Here is a 22,031-nt window from a genome sequence, read left to right on the forward strand (position 1 = left end):
ATTTCCGCAACTTAGTAAAAACAGCCGATTTTAATTTTTTTTTACTTCCAATATCATTCAAGTAAAGGTTACAGTTAATTTTGAAACAATATCAAGTAATGCAGAATAATGATATAAAAAGATACAATATTATTGATCTAAAGTTATAGTTTTCCCTTAATTTACATTTTCTTATGTATTGCTATTATATTGCACACAACTGTACATCGTGCTGATATTTGGTAATTTTAGCTGGTCAAGTATATTCTTTACACCGTTTGTACCAACACGCTGTAACTATAGACCCAACGCCGTTCTCCGTTCCTATGGCCCCACAATCAATGCATGAGTCAGTGCTCTGTGCAGCACGCTTCAATTAACACTGAATTCGCGAGCCACTATGATGTCATGCTCGGAGCAAGGCCATGGCGATGACCGGTAGCAAGAAGTTTGGGCTACTTGGTTGGTGCGATCACTTCGCCGTGAGAGCACTTCAATCGGTGAGAGAACACTGCAAATTATGTATATGTAATGTAATGCTTATTAGTCACAGAGAAAAGAGTTCGAAATCATCTGAGCAATCGCAATATTCCATTCGGTATTATAATACTTTATCGATATGATTTATTATTTATACTTTTACCGTAGACCTCATTATGTTACTAAGATAATTAGTATTTTGAACTTCTACATTATCCTTATTAGGTATCATTTGTATTCGCTTTGTTCACATATGTGGTTGCAATAGTGCGTAATCTTAGTTTAGTATTATGTCACTACCTGTGAGTTCCTATGGCTTCCTGTATCTACTATATTTTTTCTATGTTAATGTCACAGCTGTTGGAACTCCAAATAAATAAATAATAAAAAAAAAAAAAAATCTTATATAAACGTTGCCTGTCTCCAGCATCTTTATTAAAATGTCGTATTCAGCTTCCAAATAATCCGATTAAGAGGATTAAACTTGTATTTGTTTGGCTTGTAAGTTTTATATAATCCGACAATCTTGGAGGATTTAACAACTGAAGTCGCCTTTAAGAGCTAAGCCCTCTGTCAAAAACCTGGGCCAATGGTCATATGTATTGTATGGTCCGAAGTTTATCTGACATGGCATACGTTACGTACAAAGACCCATACAGTAGACGTGCCCCTCCCCCGCAAATTCTGCAGACTGTTTTGTACAGAAAAGTTCAGGCAAGGCGTCTCCAGTTGTCAAAGCAGTCCTCCAAGCCGACAATTGACAAACCAAGAGAGATTATCTAAGGGTCGATTTACCAAACGGTCTGTCAAAATACATTTATATCGAATGATGTTGATCAGTTCCTTACTTGTGGGTGATGCTATTCCTAATTGATTTGTAACTCTTAAGGCCCTTCACGTACGCTTTTTAAGTATATCCGGAAGCAAATTACCGTTAAGTTTATTGCCTGCATCCTATTTTACACTGTTAACGCTACTCGCTCGCTTCAGAATGTAATTTGATCCTCAAATTGGATTAAACAGTTAATTTCATTTTGGTATAAGCTTTGTGCATTACCGATGCCGCAGATATTTTACTTAGAGGCCTGAGTTCGTTACTTCCGCTAGAAATACGCGCATGTAACACCTCTGGCGTTGCAGGCGTCCATAGGCTGCGGTGACTGCTTACCATCGGGCGGGCCGTATGCTTGTTTGCTACCGTCGTGGTATAAAAAATGATTGTAGAAATCTAATTCAACATTATAACATTTATGATTTATATTTCGACAAATAAGTTCATCTCTTAAAGAGAGTAATATTTTTCAAGTAGGCATATTGCAATGCGCTTATGAACATCCAATAAAGCTACACCGGCTCCCTATACCACTGCCCGAGAAGATTTAAATCCCTAGTTAATTATCCCAATATGGGACTTGCTGGACGTAACATTCATCACTTTTAAAAACATTTGCAGCTGACTGTACAATTTGACCCAGAATTCAAAAAGGTTCACTAATTTCACTATACGTGAGAACGTAAAATCATTATGTCACGTTATGTGTAGGTTGAATGCACCCATTTTCACCCAAATTGGATTAGACTGATTTATGATAAGCTGTGGTAACGACCCCAGGTTATTACAATGGCTCTGACGTTCGGTGGGCGTGGGCTTCTAGTATAATAACATTAAATTATTTTTTGTAAAGCATGCAGACGCTTTTCAGATAGATTTCCGTACATTGACCCGCATGTTGCTATCTCTATTGCACGCGCACAATTATATTGCTGTCCCGCCCATGATGCCTGTTGTTAATGTCACTGTGCGAGTTTGACAGCAATATAATTACGCGCGTGCAATAGAGATAGCAACAGGCGTGTCAATCTACGAAAATCTATCTGGAAAGCATCTCTTATTTTGTTGGAATTCTTGTGTATCCTTATGAACAGCTCGAAGTAGTTAGAACTTAAATTGATTATTCGTTTATTTTGTCCACAAGGAACAGTAACCTGCAATATATATATAGTCCTCCACATCGATTTCGATGACGGCGACCTCAGCAATCAAGGGTTTTTTCCTCTTATGAGCTCTTATGTGGCTGGCCAGGCCAAACTTGCTCTTAAACACCCTTTCACATTCCCAACAGTATAGTTGACCGGCCGCGTTGTATGTATACACGTAGGAGGGCTTAGGTCTATCCTTGCGTAGTTGGCGTTTTACGTCTAATGTCGCGAGGCGGTTTTCGTCAAACGACTTGGTAGATTCGAAGATGGTAGACCTGCAATAATATGTATCTGGCACGGCGAAGGACACAAAATACGTTAGGGCCTCTTTGATTAGTGTTTAATGCGAGTTTAATGTTCTACTTGTGTCTAATGAACTTAACATTAATCAATGTGCAAACAAGGCCTTAGATAAATTTTTATGGTTCTGTGACTAAACTCGTCTCAGATAGGCAGTTATTTTTGAGCGGATTGGGTAATAAACTGTAGGTACCTATTCCACTATATCACCGAAGCGTATTTTTTTGTGTAACCTTGCAAAAAATATCTACTATGGGCTCTATGAGCTGAAGATTTCGCGTTAAGCTTAGAAAATGTAAAAGTGAAAAAGTGACGAATGTGTCCGGGATCTGCAATATTTACAAGGAAAGATACCCAACTGGCCGGTGCCGATTTAATTTATATTTATATATGTTATAGAGTAGTCTAAAATAACGGACACGTATTTTTTTAGCTGCCCAAACTCAACCTATTGGGAGAAATTGTCCTCCAGAGTACAAAAAAAATACTAAATCTTGTAACTCCTATAGAAAGTGATGCTCAAGAAACTTGCTGGTTAATAGCTGGTTTGAGTATATGTTTGAGAGCAGGAAAAAATAATGAGCACGTGAAATACGTGTCCGTTATTTTAGACTACTCTATAACATATATAAACATAAATCAAATCGGAACCGGACAGTTGGGTACCTTTCCTTGTTAGTTCGTTGAGTCGTTATCCCAGTGAACTCACAATGGTGTTAAGCGCCATAGACGCTATTGACGCTTCATAATAAAAAAATCCTTAATGCAAAAAATTCCGAAAACTGGATCGACAAATAATATATTTAATCATAGAATCTGGTCACAACATTTCACAAGAATCGGTTGAGAATTGCGACCTGTAGTGAAGGACATCCGGACGTACGAAAGCAGTTTGCTCGAGTCAAAACGGGGACCTTCGCTAACGCTACGGTCAATTATTCATCTTTGCATTAACTAACTAGCAGTGGCCCAGCGATCATTTAACTCTGTTCCTACGGCTTTTGCATTCGCAAGTTCCTTATTCAACACGTCTCGCCCAACGGATTTTTTAATTTGACGCATCTTAGACAGCTTACGCATATCCCACTACACGGTCTCTTGAATTAAGCAGAGAGAGATCGTTAATTGTATGATAATTATTCTCTCGTATATAGCACTAGAAACTCAACGGTTAATTTTACATCGGTATAGAACAGTTGTTTAATTTAGTGTTTTTGTCGACAGAACGAGGTGAACAGCCAATATGAACGAGTGTCCACCACCAGCCGGTACCAGACGCTGGCGGACCTCACGCTCAGTCCCATCCACGCCGCCAATGTCACCGCCGACCGGTAAGTACCACCCTGTCATTGACAATTCGTAACGCTTACTGCAAAGTGTTCCGATGGTCAGTTAACACGTATGTTATTAGTTATTAGTAGGTACTAATACAATTATTGTTTATTTAGTCACCTGCAATAATTTACGGGCTGAATATATAAATCATACTGAGCAACTTTTACTATAAGACCAACCCTTTTTTTTTTTTTTTTGTTGACGCAGGGGTAAATGCTTTTACGCATCTCACCCCGGGCTGGGGAGGCCCATTGGGGGGTGGTATGTGGGACTCGCTCCTTCCTTTTCCCCCTCTGCTATTCAGAGGGGGGTGGAGGAGAATACCCACTAACTTCCCCTGCGGCGTTTCCGTCCATGCCGTTAAGGGAGGTGCAGTGGGCTCGCAAGCACGTCACCTCTGCACCGCCCCGGCAGTCCCGTTGAACCGGGACTTAAGTCCAGTTCGGGGAGAGTCAGCAAACGCATAACTGAGTCTCCCCCCTCCCATGTAGGGCCACGTTGTGCGGGTCCCCTACCCGCTGCCCTACTGGGGCATGGCACGGTTCACACTGGCAAACCGCCCGCGCCACCCTCCGAATTATCTGCACCGGCTCGGAAGCGCACTCGAGGTACTCCTCGCGCTCCCGTTTCTCGACCTGTTTAAGGGCACTACGTTTCCATCGGCTGTCGATCCATCTCATGTTCAGGCACACTCGGGGTGGCCGCAACGGCAGCTGCGGGACCAGCCGTGAGGGCCTCCTTCCCTCTAACTGGTGGGGGGTTGCAAGCATGCCCACCCATCACATGTCCGGCCTTTAGTCCAGCATGGTGGCATACAGCACACCACGGGGCCAGCGCCGTGCAGTCTTTCCTTATGTGGCCTGGTTTGCTACACCTGTAGCACCAGTCTCCTCTTACCACCGAAGACGGGCACAAAGGCCTCGTATGTCCCGCCCCCATGCAGCGGTAACAACGTAGGGGTAGCTGTTCCATAGCCTCTACACGCGCCGCTGACCACCCGAGCATAATGCGTCCAGCCGTTGCGACCGCTTTAGCCGCTGCTAGTGGGCAGCGTAGAATGACTGAGCCAGACCCATTGGCCGCCATTCTAAGTGCCCCAACCGTCACCTGATCTTTATGGCAATTGCCTCTGACGGCAACCTCCCTTTGTAGGATCTCCGGGGTGACGGACTCGTCAAACCCGGAAATCTTAATTTCGCCCTTTTTGAGTGGCCGGTACACTTCAGCCACGTCGCCTACTAAAGCCCGGAGCCGGTCTGCCAGATTGTCGGCCGCCTGGCTGCTCTGCGCTCCGGGGACCTCAATTATTCGCGCCCCTGTGGCCGTCTTGCGCACCTTGAGGTAGTCAACCCCAAGTTCCGCCAATTGTAGCGTGGTGGCCTTTTCCATAACCGACCTGTAATCGGTTGTAGCGTCAGGCTTAAGAGCCACAACGACCGCCGCCATAGTTGGAGCCACAAGTTTTGGGGCCATCCTTTTTTTTGGGGCTTTACCCCTGGTCATAGTCTGCTGCTGTTGGGGCTGGGGAGGGATAGGACCCTTGCCCTTGCCCTTGCTCTTCTTGACCACCGTGGTCCATCTTTCCTGCGGGGGTGCAGGCGGCGGAGGCGGCGGTATGCTCGGACGAGCCTTTCTCCTTGCCCTGGTAGCAGGGGCCACCGGTTGGGATTTTTTGGCCCTTGGTTCCGGTACAGGTCTGGTTTGGATCTGCCCAGCCGGCGTTGGTGGCGGCTGCAACTGGGGCCTTTCTGTCACTCGGGGCGCCCCTCCTGGTGATTGGCTGGACGCAATCCGGGAGACCGACTGAGATGTCCCCCTACTTCTCTTTGTCGGCCTTGGGGCGCTAGTCTCGTCAGCTTGGTGTTCCGTCACTTCTGGGTCCAGGGGCATCCTCCTCCTATCGGATGCCAACGGTGGTCGGAGGATGGGCTCAGGTGGTAAGCGTCCCTCCACCCTTTCCAGGCGGGCATCAACCATCCTTCCTAGGGACACGAACATTTCGCGCGCGAAATTTCCTAGGCGAGCGTCCATAAGAGTGCCCAATTCTTGAAGGAGGGCATTCGTGGTGTCTTCCCTCTCTGTCGTAGGCTCCTTCATCTGATTAACAGCCTTGTGGAGCGCCTCGGTTTCTAGGCGGAGATTCTCCAACTCCCTTCGTAACCTTTGGTTGTCCGCTTTAAGTGATCGGACAACCTCTGACTCCTCGAGCGACTCTGCGATGTTCATTAACCTTTTGCACGCAGAGTTAATACTACCCCATGTCTCGCCCTTGAGGTTTTTGCTCCTGGCCGCATCGTCCATAATGCCCTGTGCATGGGCCTTAATGCGATCGCCAGGAGTTTTGAACACCTCTTGACTGCTACGGCGGGGAGTGCAAGATTTGCGCACCGGAACCTCATCTACGCTATCTGAGTTCTCTCTTCCCCTTTTTTCCCTTCTTCCCCTATTCTCCCTTTCTCTTTTCCCGCTCAGTCTACCCGCTCCATCAGCCTCCTTGAGACTGGCTCCGTCGTCAGTAGACATCTCTGAGAGGTCCTCCTCCACGCCAAATTCCTCCCGATACTTCTCCATAGTAGGGGTGGAGGAGGGATTCTCCCTCCCAAAGTACCCCCTACTATATTCCTCTGAACTTCCATCCCTTTGGGACCTCATATCGGTCCCCACTCCCCCAGAACACTTATTACCCCCACTTTTGATCCGCTCCCTACCATCCCCTCCATTATTCCCACCTGGAACCGGGGTTTCCCCCTCAACAACCGTTGCCTCCTTCGATATTTTAGGTGCCGATCGACGAGTAAACCGTCCCTTAGAATCACGCGACGGCGATCCGCCACCCTTCAATCTCAAGATGCCCAAGCTCGAGCGTATTCCGGCATTCTTGGTGATATGTGAGTCCTTCACCAGTAACCCTTCTCCATCGTCTCTGTCATCCCGCTCCGGTAGACTCTGAGAAGAGCCGTCTTTTGTTTGGCCCTGAAAAGGGCCGTTTTTAGGTTGGCCCTTAGAAGGGCCATTTTTAAAGTTTGGTTTTTCAGTCAAATTTGCCATGTAAATCCCACGAGAAGGGGAGAACAAAAACTCCACAGGGGCAGAGATCCCCGTACCCAAGCTGTGGCCCTATATACTCTGTGAGGTCGGGCGGTTTCACAGGTTTGGCCACCAGTAGCTGATGAGCACCCCAGCCGCTCTAAAAAGAGCACCCCAGCACGGTGAACCGCCATGCGGGGGGTTGTGGATTTTTTATTGAGGTTAACTCCTCTCGACCCGGCCGACCAAGGCAAGGTCCTCGGTCCCATCAAAGGCTGCTAGACATGACAACAACACCTTATCATTTGGGATAACGAGTTTTGGGACGGTGGCTAGGGCCTGTCCACCCGGTTTCGACACCGAAAGCAGGTAAACCCGTCCCCCCCCCCTCCCTGCTCCTGGTAATGTCCCTCCCTCTTCGCCTGCCCGGTTTGGGTAGCCCTGTCCGGTATAGCCTAGGAGATCATAGAGACACGCCAAGAGCATCCTACCCCCGCCCCTCCCGGGATGTTCCCGGGTGTCGGGTTATTGGCAGCACCAGTAAGCAATCCCACGCATGAAATCACTTACCGTTGCCCCCAGGGCGCACCAGCCATAAGCCATTCCCTTGACTGCGGATCCGCGAGGATCAACAGAAATTGGAATGACCCAGACCCTCGTGGAGGTTACCCGACCTAGCGCCCCCTATAAGACCAACCCTGAAATAGCGAAAAAAAAAAAAAAAAAAAAAAAAAAAAAAAAAAAAAAAAAAAAATTTTGCTCTCCCATAGAAAATGTCAAGGCCAGACAATGTATGAAACAGCCAATTTATTTTCGCGATTTCAGGGTAGCGTAGGTCCATAGGAAAAGTTGCTCAGTGTGACCTATACATATTTTCACCCCGTAAATTATGGCAGGTGACTAAATAAACAGCCTGTATAGTACATCTACTTGATACACGGCGACAGTGACGTGACGAGTGACGATTGTCCAGAGGAGCGCATACGACGGGGCGTGCAGCGTGGCATCGAGCTTTCAAGGGGTTAGAGCAGCGCACTGGGGCTTACATACGTTTGCACCGCACGCGCCGCTCGCTCGAGCGTCCAGGCGTCCACTCGGTTTGCGCGCGAATACCTAGGACTAGGAAGCAAAAGGAGATGGCCGCTCAAAGTATTTAGGTTTTATCTGTGAATCTTACGAATAGTGACAATTTTTTTTTCATGGCCGCCAAATCTCTTAGAACAAAACTAGAAACAGGTAAAACCTACACCTGCGCCATCTATAAAAACTTTTGACAGGTGCCAACCCCACTGAATCCCATCTTGCTGTACTGTACCTATGTATATGGTTTTCCGTTTAGTAAATGAACTATTCATATTCTATCTCTCTCATCGTATGCAATCTAGAATAGCGCCATCTACAATTAGCTTTCACCGGACTTTCCTATAGCGGTTACAACTTACAAACGCAAGTGCGTACGTGACGTTATGGTGTCTTGAGATACTGTTTGAAAGTTGTTGTTTAATACTAACACAACACACGCTGGCTCGATGCCAATTTTTTCCCTACGAATATATTTACGGTGCAATTTGTGACGTAAACCGTAGTAATAGGTCGTGGCGGTTACACCGGCTGTCATATTTATGAATGCCGCAACTCATGTGCCGTCTAATTCATAATAATTACAAACTCCAAGGTCAAAAACGTTCAACATTTTATTTTTGTAAGATAAAAACTGTTTTTTCTTGCTAGAAAATGTTTTTATTTTGTTTGTACTTCGTCATAAATATAGGTTTTGAAGCATTTAGACCGGAGACGCCATGTCTGTCATTTTCTGTACAAAACTGGACCCGGGTATGTCCTTAAACTACGTCCAAAAGAGAGGTATGGACACTGTAAATGTCATCTCGCTTAGTGTGGTAGGGCACAGCACAGCGGATGTCATTCCAGATCTAGAACAGAGCCCAACTGGGGAAGTACCTATACCCTAGTCATAGTGTTGTGTTCCTGCCGGTGAGTAAGGTTGCCAGAGCTCAGCGAGGGTGCGGGGTGTTAGGGTCGATGACGCGTATGTAACGCCTCTGGGGTTGCAGGCGTCTATAGGCTACGGTAACCGTTTACCATCAGACGGGCCGTATGCTTGTTTGCCACCAACGTCGTATAACTTTTTAGTATTTGTTGTTATAGCGGCAACAGAAATACATCATCTGTGAAAATTTCAACTGTCTAGCTATCACGGTTCATGAGATACAGCCTGGTGACAGACGGACGGACGGACAGCGGAGTCTTAGTAATAGGGTCCCGTTTTACCCTTTGGGTACGGAACCCTAAAAACTATCTGCCGATTTTTGCGGGCGTAAAGCTGACATGGCGTGTCAGATAAACGTCAGTCCGTACAAAAGTATGCACAATTGTTCAAGGTTTTCGGCAGGCTCTTAAAGGTGACTCCTCCCTAAATGCTCTTAGATACGGTAGATTATGACGAGACCGATTCACGAAGATCACGAGTTCACCACACCACACGTGTATGCTCATTTGTTTGACAAGTCACCTTTGGGATGGATCCGCCAAGTATCAGCTAGCCACCCTAGATTCTATAGACAAACGCGCTAGGAAGCTTATTGGGGATGCGAGATTGGTAGAGGCTAGACTGCAGAGCCTAGAACACCGTAGAAAGGTAGCCTGTTTATCGGTATTCTACAGGATACATTTCGGGGAGTGTGCGATGGGATTACATAATCTTATCCCCCCATCTCCGTTCTGCCACCATGGGACTAGACGCGGACTTGCGTTTCACCCTTACGTCGTTACTTTACCACTGATTCGCACTAAACGCTACGCATCCAATCTAATAAAAAATCGCATCTAATCTTTAAAGCAAGAGTGAATAGGCTACTACTGAATCGGTGAGCTCCATCTTAGGCCCTGTCTTCACTTTCCATCAGGTGTGACTAGAGCCAATCGCCGATCAGTTTTTAATAAAAAAAAAAAAAAAAACCAGTTTTATCATGCGAACGGCTAAGGAGTGGAATTCACTTCCTGCAAATCTATTCCCAGTCCACTATAACTTGGACCTTTTTAAATCGAGAGTGAATAGACATCTTTTAGGTAAGCATGTTCCATCCTAGACTACATCGGCACTTTCCATCAGGTGAGATTGTGGTCAAATGCTTACCTTTTCGTAATAAAAAAAAAAAGTACTTTTCCACGAACTAACCCACTCTGTTCCATCTAACAATTTCTTGTATGTTTCCCGGGGTGCGCTTTATTATCCTTATCCCGCGCAATGTGGCCTGTATTTCCGAACCGATGCGACCTTCAAGAAAAGTTCAAAGACCACAAGAAGGGTTCAAAGTCGGATCCTAATAACTATAGGCCAATATCTCTCTTGCCTACTCTATCGAAGCTATTGGAGAGATTAATAAAAGATAGGCTTGTAAGACACCTATGTAAATACAATATTTTGAATACTCGTCAGTATGGGTACCAAAAAAGTAAGGGTACTAACGAAGCCATAAGCACCTTAATTAAAGATGTTACTGAACAGTTAAATGATAAAAAGAAAGTCGCGGGTCTCTTCTTGGACCTCAGCTCAGCGTTTGACACAGTGAATCATAGCATACTCTTACTCAAATTGCAGCACTATGGCGTAAGGGGCAAAATGCTATCTCTTCTTCGATCCTATCTCAGTAACAGGAAGCAGTTTGTAGAAATTAAGTGGTTGCTAGATTTTACTGAAAAAAGTGTTAAATCAAGAACTGCTCCGGTGTATAAGGGCGTTCCTCAGGGATCTATACTAGGCCCAATCCTGTTTATTTTATTCACAAACGATATGATACAATATATGTACAACTCCTTGCCATGTATTCAGCTAGTTGTGTTTGCTGATGACACAAATGCTTTGATATTTGCTGACAAAATTATGGAACTGTGTGAGAGGGTTAACAAAGCTCTTGAATTATTCAGCACATGGTTCAAAGTTAATAGTCTCAGGCTCAATTGCAAAAAAACAAATGCACTACTTTTTCGCACCACAGCAAGAAATAACGATTCGCTGAGCATTAATCTTGAAGGTACTACGATTGACCAAGTAGAATTAGTAAAATTTCTTGGTGTACATATAGACTCAAGGCTGAGCTGGAAAGAAGAGACGTCTTCGTTGACTGCCTCACTTAGCTCAGCATGCTATGCACTCAGAAGTCTAAGAGATGAACTGATGTTGTGTCAACTTAAACTGGTATACTTTGCGTTAATTGAATCAAAAATACGTTACAGTATTAAGCAATGGGGCAATAGTCTAAAATGTAATGTACAGTCTGTTTTTATATTGCAAAAACGTGCAATTAGAACTATGGCAAAAGTTCCTCAGTGGATCTCATGCAAAGAATATTTTAAAAATTTCAAAATCCTGACTGTTCCAAGTCTCTACATTCTTGTAGTACTCAAAAACCTGGTAAAACAATTATATGAAATCGAATCTCCTGTGGAAAGGGATCTAAGACTGGCCACAAGACGTAAAAACTTGCCTAATTCTATTGTCACTCGACTAAAAGTTGTGAAACAAGCTGAAACATATCAGGGAATAACTCTTTTCAATAAGTTGCCGTTGGACCTAAAGGCTGTAGCAAATTCATACATATTTGGCAATAAACTTAAAAAAATCCTGCTAAACCAGTGCCTGTATTCAGTAGAGGAATTTATGACTAGTGCAATTGATTGACATGCCATAGCAACATTTACACTTTATGTTAATATTAAGTGATTATGTAAATTTGTAGGTTTCATTAGAATTTAAGTAATTATACATATAAATCTAGTGTAATTTGTGCATGCTTAAATCTGAATATTAATATGTTAATTCTTACTTGTGACCTGTTTTTGTTATTTAAATTGGATATTTTTGTACTTGTCCTAGTCTTTGACATAGATATAGTGTAATAGTTACTCTGTATAAACTTTGTCTTTATTGTTATTGTTCTGTGTTATATAATTTCAAACACAATCGTGTATTGTTTAATGAAATAAATAAATAATAATAATAATAATAAAAAGAGCGTACTCCCATCTTACTATTCTGGTGTTGTGGGTGTCCATGGGCGGCGGTAATCGCTTACCTTCAGGTATTCCGTCTGCTCGTTTGCCTCCTATATCATAAAAAAAGAAACGACTGCCATCTGACCACATATCTGAACTTCCAACTCAGAGGGGAAACTAGACTATCAAGCTTGAATCACACTACCGGGCAAACCCAAAGGTTGGGGCGCCATCGCGCGAAACGATGCCGCCATAACTTTGGCCTTTGATCTATTAGATGGCGCCACTTTTTGATATTTAACAAATTAAACACATATCAGTGAAAGGATAAGGATCAAAGTCAAATGGCGTTCTAAAAGTTTTAATCATGTGTCGAAAGATGGCAGTAAACTTATTGTGGCCACAAAGTTTTCTTTCATGATCCACCTCTATTTTAAATTCTCTTTGACAATATCAATGTTTCCAATCTCGATCCTTGTACTAAATCGATTTATTATCCCACAGATCAACGCGTTTCAGCAGCCCGGCGCACAGCGCGTGTTCCACGGACAGCTCGTTCGCCGAGCAGGCCCTAGCAGACGCCACCTGCCTCCTGGACCGCGACCCAAACCGCGAGCACCTGCCCTACCGCCTGTACAAGATGGCCGGCGAGTACTGGAAGTGAGTCATCCTATCGTTGTTACAAGGACAGCTCCGAGCGGGCCCTAGCGGACCCCACCTGCCTCCTGGACCGCGACCCCAACCGGAAGCACCTGCCTTTCCGCCTGTACAAGATGGCCGGCAAGTACTAGAAGTGAGTATAAACAAAATTAATCGCCCAAGAGCATGGTTCACGGTTACGGATTATCACACTGGTGCGGATTCGCACGTCGCTCCGGTGTATGAGCTTGACAGCGCTATGCTGTTATAAAGCGACGTCCCGCTCGCACACCGGAGCGGCCTGCGAATCCGCATCCAATGTGAAGACCGCCTTAAGGTTCCATAGTTATTATTATTATTGGTGTGCTGGTAAAGGCCCGCAGTCTTTGAGAGCCACATCGACCAAGCAGTGATCTATTGTGACGGCACTTTAAAGTTCATTACTAACGCCCGTGGAATCCAGGAAGTTCTATTCTTTGGGCCGTAATGTTCTACAGTTGCCCATCGAAAATACTATGAACATAAGAAGCAAAAGAGAGTATCTTCGCACTATTTTTATTTATTTAATAAATCTTACAGCTACCTGTACAGTTTCCCAATGCGATAGAGGCAGGTACTTATATAAAAAATACTAACTAGGTATACCTATCAGAGGCGGCGCGTCACAAATATTCGTAGGTAACCCGTAGCTAAATTTGCTTTCCTGTTCTCCATGAACCGATCGTTAAAGTACTGTTTTGACGACCAGTTTGGCCTAGTGGGTAGTGACCCTGCCTACGAAGCCGATGGTCCCGGGTTCAAATCCTGGTAAGGGCATTTATTCGTGTGATGAGCATGGATATTTGTTCCTGAGTCATGGGTGTTTTCTATGTATTTAAGTATTTATAAATATTTATATATTATATATATCGTTGTCTAAGTACCCTCAACACAAGCCTTATTGAGCTTACTGTGGGACTTAGTCAATTTGTGTAATAATGTCCTATAATATTTATTTATTTATTTATTTATTTTACTCAATGGGCTGATATCAGACAAGCCGGTGGGAATCGAGTTCTTTGAACGATCCGCCACTGATACCTATACTATAACTAAGAATAACAACACAAACAATGTAACTTTTGCAAATTCATTTTCGGAACAATAAAGTACGTCAGTTCGAACGTCGCTACTAACTCTGTGCTACAGACCTTTCCACGTACAAACCTATATATATAAGTGGCTAGTGCCATTTCCCTTCTAATTACGTCATATATATTCTAATTACGTTATAATAACTAATTACGCCATTCAACCAAGACCAAGGCACAGACTCTCCGAGTCAAATAAAATTACACTATGACAAGGTTTTATTTGGCTTTCGCTATGTTGCGGATTTTCAGTGGCACTAATTTATTTTACTGGCTCTTTGGCAACAGACATTGAAAGTCATTGAATGTCACCGATGTAAACAAGAAGAAAATATTCCACAATTCTAAACAAATTTACCACAAAAATGCCAAAAAAGATTGTCAAAGATGCAAGAAAGATTTTTGAATAGAATAAAACATTTGCATCAAAAAACCGAACTAGTGCGAGTCGGACTCGCCCACCGAGGGTTCCGTACTTTTTAGTATTTGTTGTTATGGCGGCAACAGAAATACATCATATGTGAAAATTTCAACTGACAAATTATCATGATTCATGAGATCGGAGTCTAAGTAACAGGGTCCCGTTTTACGCATTGGGTACAGAACCCTAAAAAAGAACTAAGGATTGTATAGCGTTCCAATAAACAATATTATGAAATTGGGAGTTGACATGACCGGTACTGATATTATATTCAACTATATATGACGGACGCACATTATTGCCATATGTATGCTACTCGTAGCGACACTATTTCAGGGCCAAATAGAATCTGTTCCGCGAGCCAGGATCAGATTTCCATTCCTTCCGCGTGAAAACTCGTAAAGTGGTTAAGAGCGATGTGTAATGAATCCTCGTGGACGTCAGCTGCCGCTCCGTTGGTGGGTTGAGGAATAACAGCCGAAAACGTAAAAAAGTTAATAAATTTAGTCTTCGTGTCCCGATTGTAGCTTTGTCAGAAGATTGTTGAAATGTGACTCTGAATTTAAAAAATCGCCAGCCGGTTTATCGCGGTGGAAAGCCCGTCAGCTGGTTGCATGAACATGTAAAAAATACGCGTCATAACTTGTTATGATAGTGATATCAAAATCATGAAACAAATTTCAATAAACGCCTTACGGAATACGCATACTTTGCGGGTATAAAATAGTTAGGCGGTTATTTTTACATGTTTTTTTTATTCGTAACAGTATATAACCAGAATAGTGCAGTATAGAGGCAGACCGAGAAAGAGATGGCGGGACGACTTGGATGCGTTTCAGCGGGACTGGCGGGACCTTGCTCAGCACAGGGAGGATTGGAAAGCTAGAGGGGAGGCCTTTGCCCAGCAGTGGGACACACAAATAGGCTAATAAAAAAAAAACAGTATATAAACTATCTTGTGACAAAGTATCAACCTGGAGGCGATGATTGATGAAATTTGCGCCTGGCCCGCGGTGTATTATTACTCCATGGCCTTCAACTATGCCATAGTCAGAGGAGGCGGTGACGTAAAACACTAACTCCAGTAATCCCTAAAATATCTCATAATTGTCAACACGCAAAGTGCATTAAAATCTCCATCGTGAAATTCATACACATTTAAAAAGATTTCTAGAGCACACTCAAGGCCGACAGAAATAGATTTTTCCTGTTTTTGATAATGAATAAAACGAATTAGCTTTTTCCTGCCTATAAGTATTCATGGTAGTGTAGCATTTACAACGGTATTGTGTGTACTTGTTACTTATTTATCCGACTACATTTCATAATATATAATCGGAACAAATATTGGAATAGTTTTCAAATTCAAGATGCGCAGGTAACTTTTTTTTAATTACACTCATCAGTGACTTATTATATAAATTCTAAAACTCAAAACTAGCATAAAATATAATATAAATAATTAACCAAATAAAAGATGCTGTAGATACTTTCTTAACTAAAAAGTTTGAGGATGACATTTTCTGTTTAATTTAACGGGTACTTTTCTACACCCAAACTACCCACCATCAGCTAAATCAATCAATTCACCAGCTGGCTGGCAACTGACATGTTTATTTAAATGGTTATTATTTACTAATTGACATTGAGTTTATTTTTATTATATTTATTGACATTCTATTGATAACATAACGTGTGATTTTAAAAATGGACGTGATAACAGTAACGGACGTCGAAACGGTTGAACTGACCGTCACGTAAGTGATTTTACATTTTATTCATACATTTTTAAATAATATTGCGAAATGTAAGATTTATCTTGTTCCACAGTTATTCGTTTTGTGTTATGTTTATATTCTGTGTAATTTGTCTTCTTGCTAACTGACTTCAGAAGTAGGGAAGTTGTGTTATTTTAAAGTTAATGCCGGAATAAATAGTATGAATCTCGACTGTTGAACAGTAAAATCAACTGACAGATTTGACTCTTGATCTTCGAACTGCATTTCAATTGTATGCATATTAGTAACTTGTAAATTTATTGCATATTAATGACACCAAAAAGGGTAGAAAGAACTATAAAAGCAAAAAGACTTTAACCGGGTATGTCCTTAAACTACGTCCAAAAGAGAGGTATGGGCAATGTGAATGTCATCTCGCCTTGTGTGGTAGGGCACAACACAGCAGATGTCATTCCAGATCTAGAGCAGAGCCCAACTGGGGAAGTACCTCCACCTTATAGAAAACCGCAGCCAAATAACACTTGACCCTACTCATAGTGTTGTGTTCCTACCGGTGAGTACCTAAGGTTGCCAGAGCTCAACGAGGGGGGTGGGGTTAGGGTCGGCAACGCGCATGTTACGCCTCTGGAGTTGCAGGTGTACGTAGGCTACGGAAACTGCTTACCATCCGGCAGGCCGTATGCTTGTTTGCCACCGACGTAGTATAAAAAAAATCAAGAAAATCATTAATCCCTGTGCAGAAAATAAACAACCAACTTGTCTTGTTACTATCTAAATATGGAGGTGGTCTTTTACATGCTATACATATTAATTTTTCGTATGGCATTTAGTCGCTTAATTATCAATTATAATACAATATCTAAATTCTTCACCCATTGGGCAGCGTTTGTATTAGGCGAGTTAAGGTCTAGGCCGTCTAGGGCCTCTCCGACAAATTTCCGTATCGGGCAATTATGTGTAATGTGGTGAATAGTCTGCACTGGGGCCCAGCACTCGCATACTGGTGAGAGTAGTGAGATGAGGTAAAATTTAAAAACCAGTAGTATAATGTCATACCTCTCTACCATATAAAGACATAACGAAAAGTACAATAACATACTTCTTTCTTTCATTGATGATATGAAATTCAAGATACTTAATAACAAAGCAAGTTCAACACCGCTAAATAACACATTTTAAAGATTGGATGATGTTCTTTTTATGAACGCAACATATACTTAAGTGTTTCTTTAAATAAATTCTTGATGGTTCTTTTAATTGGATACGTAAGTGATACTTGATAAACTAATGACCCGGTTTATCGCAAGTTGCGAAAAGAAAAATATAGATACAAGTCGTACCATATAATTCGTGTGTATTTTAATATCACGAAAACAATTGCACTTTTTGAAGATCTAATAATAAACTAAGCAGGCATGTTGATTCCCTTAAATATCAAAACACAGAATTGGGTACTTGACACATGTTGAATATAATAATAAAATTTAGCAAAATGAATAGAAAATTAGCCATCCATTATTAAATTGGACCCGGGTACGTCCTTGGACATTGGAAGTCCTTAAACTACGTCCAAAAGAGAGGTATGGGCATTGTGAATGTTATCTCGCTTTGTGTGGTAGGGCACAACAGAGCCCAACAGCAGAGCCCAACTGGAGAAGTACCTCCACCTTACAGAAAAGAGCAGCCAAATAACACTACTCCCTACTCATAGTGTTGTGTTCCTGCCGGTGAGTAAGGTTGCCAGAGCTCAACGAGGGGGGGCGGGTTTAGGGTCGGCAACACGCATGTAACTCCTCTGGAGTTGCAGGTGTACATAAGCTACAGAGACTGCTTACCATCAGGCGGGCCGTATGCTTGTTTGCCACCGACGTAGTATATATATATATATATAAAAAAACAAGTGGAATTTAAAAAAACATATTGAGATAGTAAAAAATACAAGGCACCAGTCTCAAAAAAATACTTTTTATTTCTTCAAAAAGAAAAAAAGAACATGGTACCGTTCGATTCCTTACATTTATTAAAAAATAAATTGTATGACAATTATATACATAAACGCAATATTTCAGGATCAAAATAGCAATTTTCTTGATCGTCCATACATTTAGGACAGACGAATGTAATGTGAAGTCACATTACAATATCATTTTGTTAGAGGCGTTTCAATCGTCGAGTGCGAGCGTCAGACTTTAACTCTCATTTCTGACTTTTGTGTTGCTTAAATGCCATGAGCCCTATATAGACATTTGTTCCTCAGGACAATCAAGATCGATTGACTTTATTTACAAAATACTATCATGTAGCCAAATCACTGTGTCGTATTTTGTGTTACCATAATCTAGTCGATAGTAAAATAATTTTAACGACGTAGGTATGTAGTTCTTATCTTTGTAACCTACATGATGCTGAAATCCGAGCTTATTATAAAACGTACCAAGGATGCACTCGCAACGCTGTCGCCAATCCTCCGTTACGTGCTGCCAGACAGTATTTCCCGTCATGCACAATAAATGAGTTCTATTTCTATATTTGCAACTGCAAAATGCCAAAGGAGCGCGGCGCCGGGCGCGGCGCGACGCGACCAGTCGCAGTGTTTGTAAATGTTCACCAGACACTTGCTGTGTTCCTAAATCTATTGTTGTAAAAATGTACTGCTAAAATCATGACCGTTTTTGTAAAACCTTTGCCGTAGTAGTGAATTGGAAGTTGAAATTGATTTAGTGAGAGTTCTTTGACATATTGAATTACATAGGTATCTAATAGGTCCTGAAGGATTCTATAGTACCATTGTCAGATGACGCTATAATGAGTAGTTGTGAAAATTTTACTTGTGGGGTAAAAAATTGAAGTGAAATGTTTGGATTGTGAAACGAAATGTGTTTTGCCCTGCCCAGATTACCCGAAAGGGTATAGATTTTAAAATGCGTCACGTTAACAAAATTCTGTAAACTCGGTAAAAATCTAACAGTAAGAAGTGGACAACGGACAGTACTTGTACAGTCAGCGTCAAATACTTTGTAGCAGTCAAAGTGGCCAAATAGTTTGGTACACCATACTAAATATATGGTGTACCGAACTATTTGGCTACTGTGGTTGCTACAAAGTATTTGACGCTGACTGTACAAGTAAAACTTACTATTCATTTTAAGTTGTGTAAATATTAGAATCGAGATTGCTCACGTTTGCAGTTCAAACAAGCAATTGAACTATTATTTCGACCTAACACATAGTAGTGTATATTCCAATTCCAGTTATTTGTTAATATCAACAGTCATTAATTAAGAAGTTAAGTATCTTTTCAAGGAATCGATAAAAAGCCAAGACAGGAAGTTGCCTACACTGGCTTCAATTACCCTTTTCAAACATTTATCTTGCATTTTATAGTTCGTTTATAAAAGGTAAACAAACTTAACGTGTCTTTATTAAAAAAGGCTTTTTTTAAATTTGATTATATTACTTATGAAAGAAAAAGAATGTAAATAATCTTATATGATTTATAATTGTTACATATTTGCTATTACTTATTTTTCAAAAGTGTTATTTATAAAAATTACATGTCAAGATCGCTTACCTTCTTTCTAATGCTAAAAAAACAAACTATAGGTATTGTATTGTATCAGCTTATTTTGCTATAATAACTCTGTCCCTTAAATTCACAATAGTGTGAATTGATACGCTCCAGCCCCCGTTCTTAGACAAAACCTTGACACAGTTTACCCGTGGACAATAATCGCAACGTACACATAATGTTAGCAGTGATAAGAGCATTACACCTCACACGTAACGCATGCAAAGTGAGTGTAATGTAACAAGTGTTGTTGTGTACACCCGTCAGTTCCGCACCGCCGGCTGCCCAGCCATGTACGGACTGCGATGCGCTGAGATCATCAGGTACGCGTGCTTTATGCAATGTTTACAGGAGGCTTTTAACCTTTTGAACGCTTTATGTCATACACACAAACATCACTCACACGCTAAGCTCCCGGGCGCAAGCGAGCTAATGTAAACCTAACTTTAAAATATTTTTCGTGTTATGGCTCCATCAAGGTGTTGATGATTCTGCTAATGTCGAGGTTGGATAAGACACGGCTAGTATATGAATCTTATCATATTACGGTCATAGACAGTGTTCGGTGGAGTATCCGATAAATCTGCAAAGAAATACAAATTACCACTAACTAATAGACTACATACGACTATTACAAAAAACAATATGAACACTACACTATGTACAGAACAAAGTACAGTTAAGTATTAAATCTAGGAACTTATTGTACAATAATATGATACATAATACCTTTTAAGATTATTTTATAAACCTTACTTGAAAGTGTGAAGGTTACTTTGACAGCCTACGTCATGACACCTGTATAATAGGAACGTCGACTTTAGGGTTTCTTGTCGTTCAAAGTGTTAAGCTAAGTTTCGAGTCCGTCTATGGTAAGTGCTACGTCCAGATTATCACGGACGAGTCAGTTAATGTTAACTCTAGTAGTCTCGCCGAAATTCCGAATGAAGTCTTGAAAGAAATCTACATTTTGTATTTTAAGAAATTGGTTTAAATTATGGCCTAATATTATAGAACCTTTTCCTTGACAGAGAGTCAAATATTAAACCTATAAAATAAACTGTCAGCTTGACAATTGATCAGTCATAAATATTCTGTAAACAATTTGGTGTTACAGCTCTGTGTTGAGAAACTGATTAAATAATTATAGGATTATATAAATATCAGGAATTTCCAATATGAGAACTAGACGCACGTCAGTTCGATTGCGGGAGCGGTCAAACTCACTTACGATATGGTTAGTAAATACCTATTTATTGTAGTATATTCTAGATAGTCCTACTTGACTGGTTTATGTATACTTACATTTCGTTTTATATTTATTTCAGTTCGGCAAACCCACGTTATTGTTTAATTTTCAGGTTTGGTCCTCACGGAAGTTTTGCATAATGTCGTATTTTTCCTATCATTAGTGTCTGTCTTTCACTCTGCGAAGAAAATCGGAATAATAGCTTCGATTAACTAAGATTTTTATACCATGATTACTGTACAATCATAACATTCATAACATAATACAACTCGCTCATGATAAGAGGATAGTAGTAGTGGTACAGCATATCAAATTCGTGTTGACTCCTAAAACGCGCACTACAAGACGACGAACTAATAAATTTTCAAATGTTTTTCTAGTAAATATCCCAAGACGGACTACACCTACTCCCCGCTCTCCAAGGACCGCGTGGAACTGGCGCCGGGGCAAGTGGCCGTCCCCAACATGTCGCGGCGGTCGCTGTCGCAGTTCCGCGTGCAGGGGCCCAACACCAGCGCCGACGAGGTGGACGTGGCGGCCTGGACCAGCAGCTGCAGGAAGAGATACACCGTGAGTACACAAAAGTACTTCAAAAACTGGTAAACATAAATCTTAACTATTCCTGAATAGACCCTATTCCGTTTGCGCAGAATAAAGGGGTTGGTTGCCAATGCTGAGTGTCGTAGATCAATTCGCTGTGGTTGATACAAATAGCCTTAACTGGCAAAAGGCCTTGGTTCTACTCCTTACCTCAGGCGGCGGCGGCAACACGATGACAGAACGCTCAAACGTATCAACTCGCTAGATAATGCTCGCAGATGGAGTTTAGAAACAACCAACGGATTAACTAGCGGGCAATCTTTCTCTTATGTAATTGTATTCTTGTCTTTCACAGTCAATAGAGAGCTCGGACGACGAGTCGTACTACCGCGGCAACGGCGGCTACGCCCCCGCGGAGCAGCGCTGGTGGCTGACCCGCCTGCTCGTGGCCGTCGTCACCACCCTCACCACCCTCACCACCGACACCTACCGCCGCGTGGTCGGCCCGCCGCACCGCTACCCGTACACGGAGAGGAGACCGCAGCAAGGTACGCATGTGTTTATAGTAGACGCAAACCAAATGCTATCTCTCTCACCCTATTTACGACCACGCGAGCGTGAATGAGAAGTT

General features: G+C 42.1%; 1 protein-coding gene across 1 annotated transcript in view; it reads left to right on the forward strand.

The window, feature by feature from the left end:
• The window catches only part of LOC133522432 (klaroid protein-like), a 56,287-nt gene that overhangs the window by 14,239 nt on the left and 20,017 nt on the right, over positions 1–22,031 (forward strand). The window contains exons 3-6 of the mRNA XM_061857778.1: positions 3,964–4,070; positions 12,619–12,774; positions 21,241–21,430; positions 21,756–21,948. Of these exons, the coding sequence (XP_061713762.1) occupies positions 3,964–4,070; positions 12,619–12,774; positions 21,241–21,430; positions 21,756–21,948 (646 nt within the window). The remainder of the gene's footprint in view (positions 1–3,963; positions 4,071–12,618; positions 12,775–21,240; positions 21,431–21,755; positions 21,949–22,031) is intronic.

Source organism: Cydia pomonella, chromosome 10 (assembly GCF_033807575.1).
Source record: "Cydia pomonella isolate Wapato2018A chromosome 10, ilCydPomo1, whole genome shotgun sequence".
NCBI classification, from domain to species: Eukaryota; Metazoa; Arthropoda; class Insecta; order Lepidoptera; family Tortricidae; genus Cydia; species Cydia pomonella.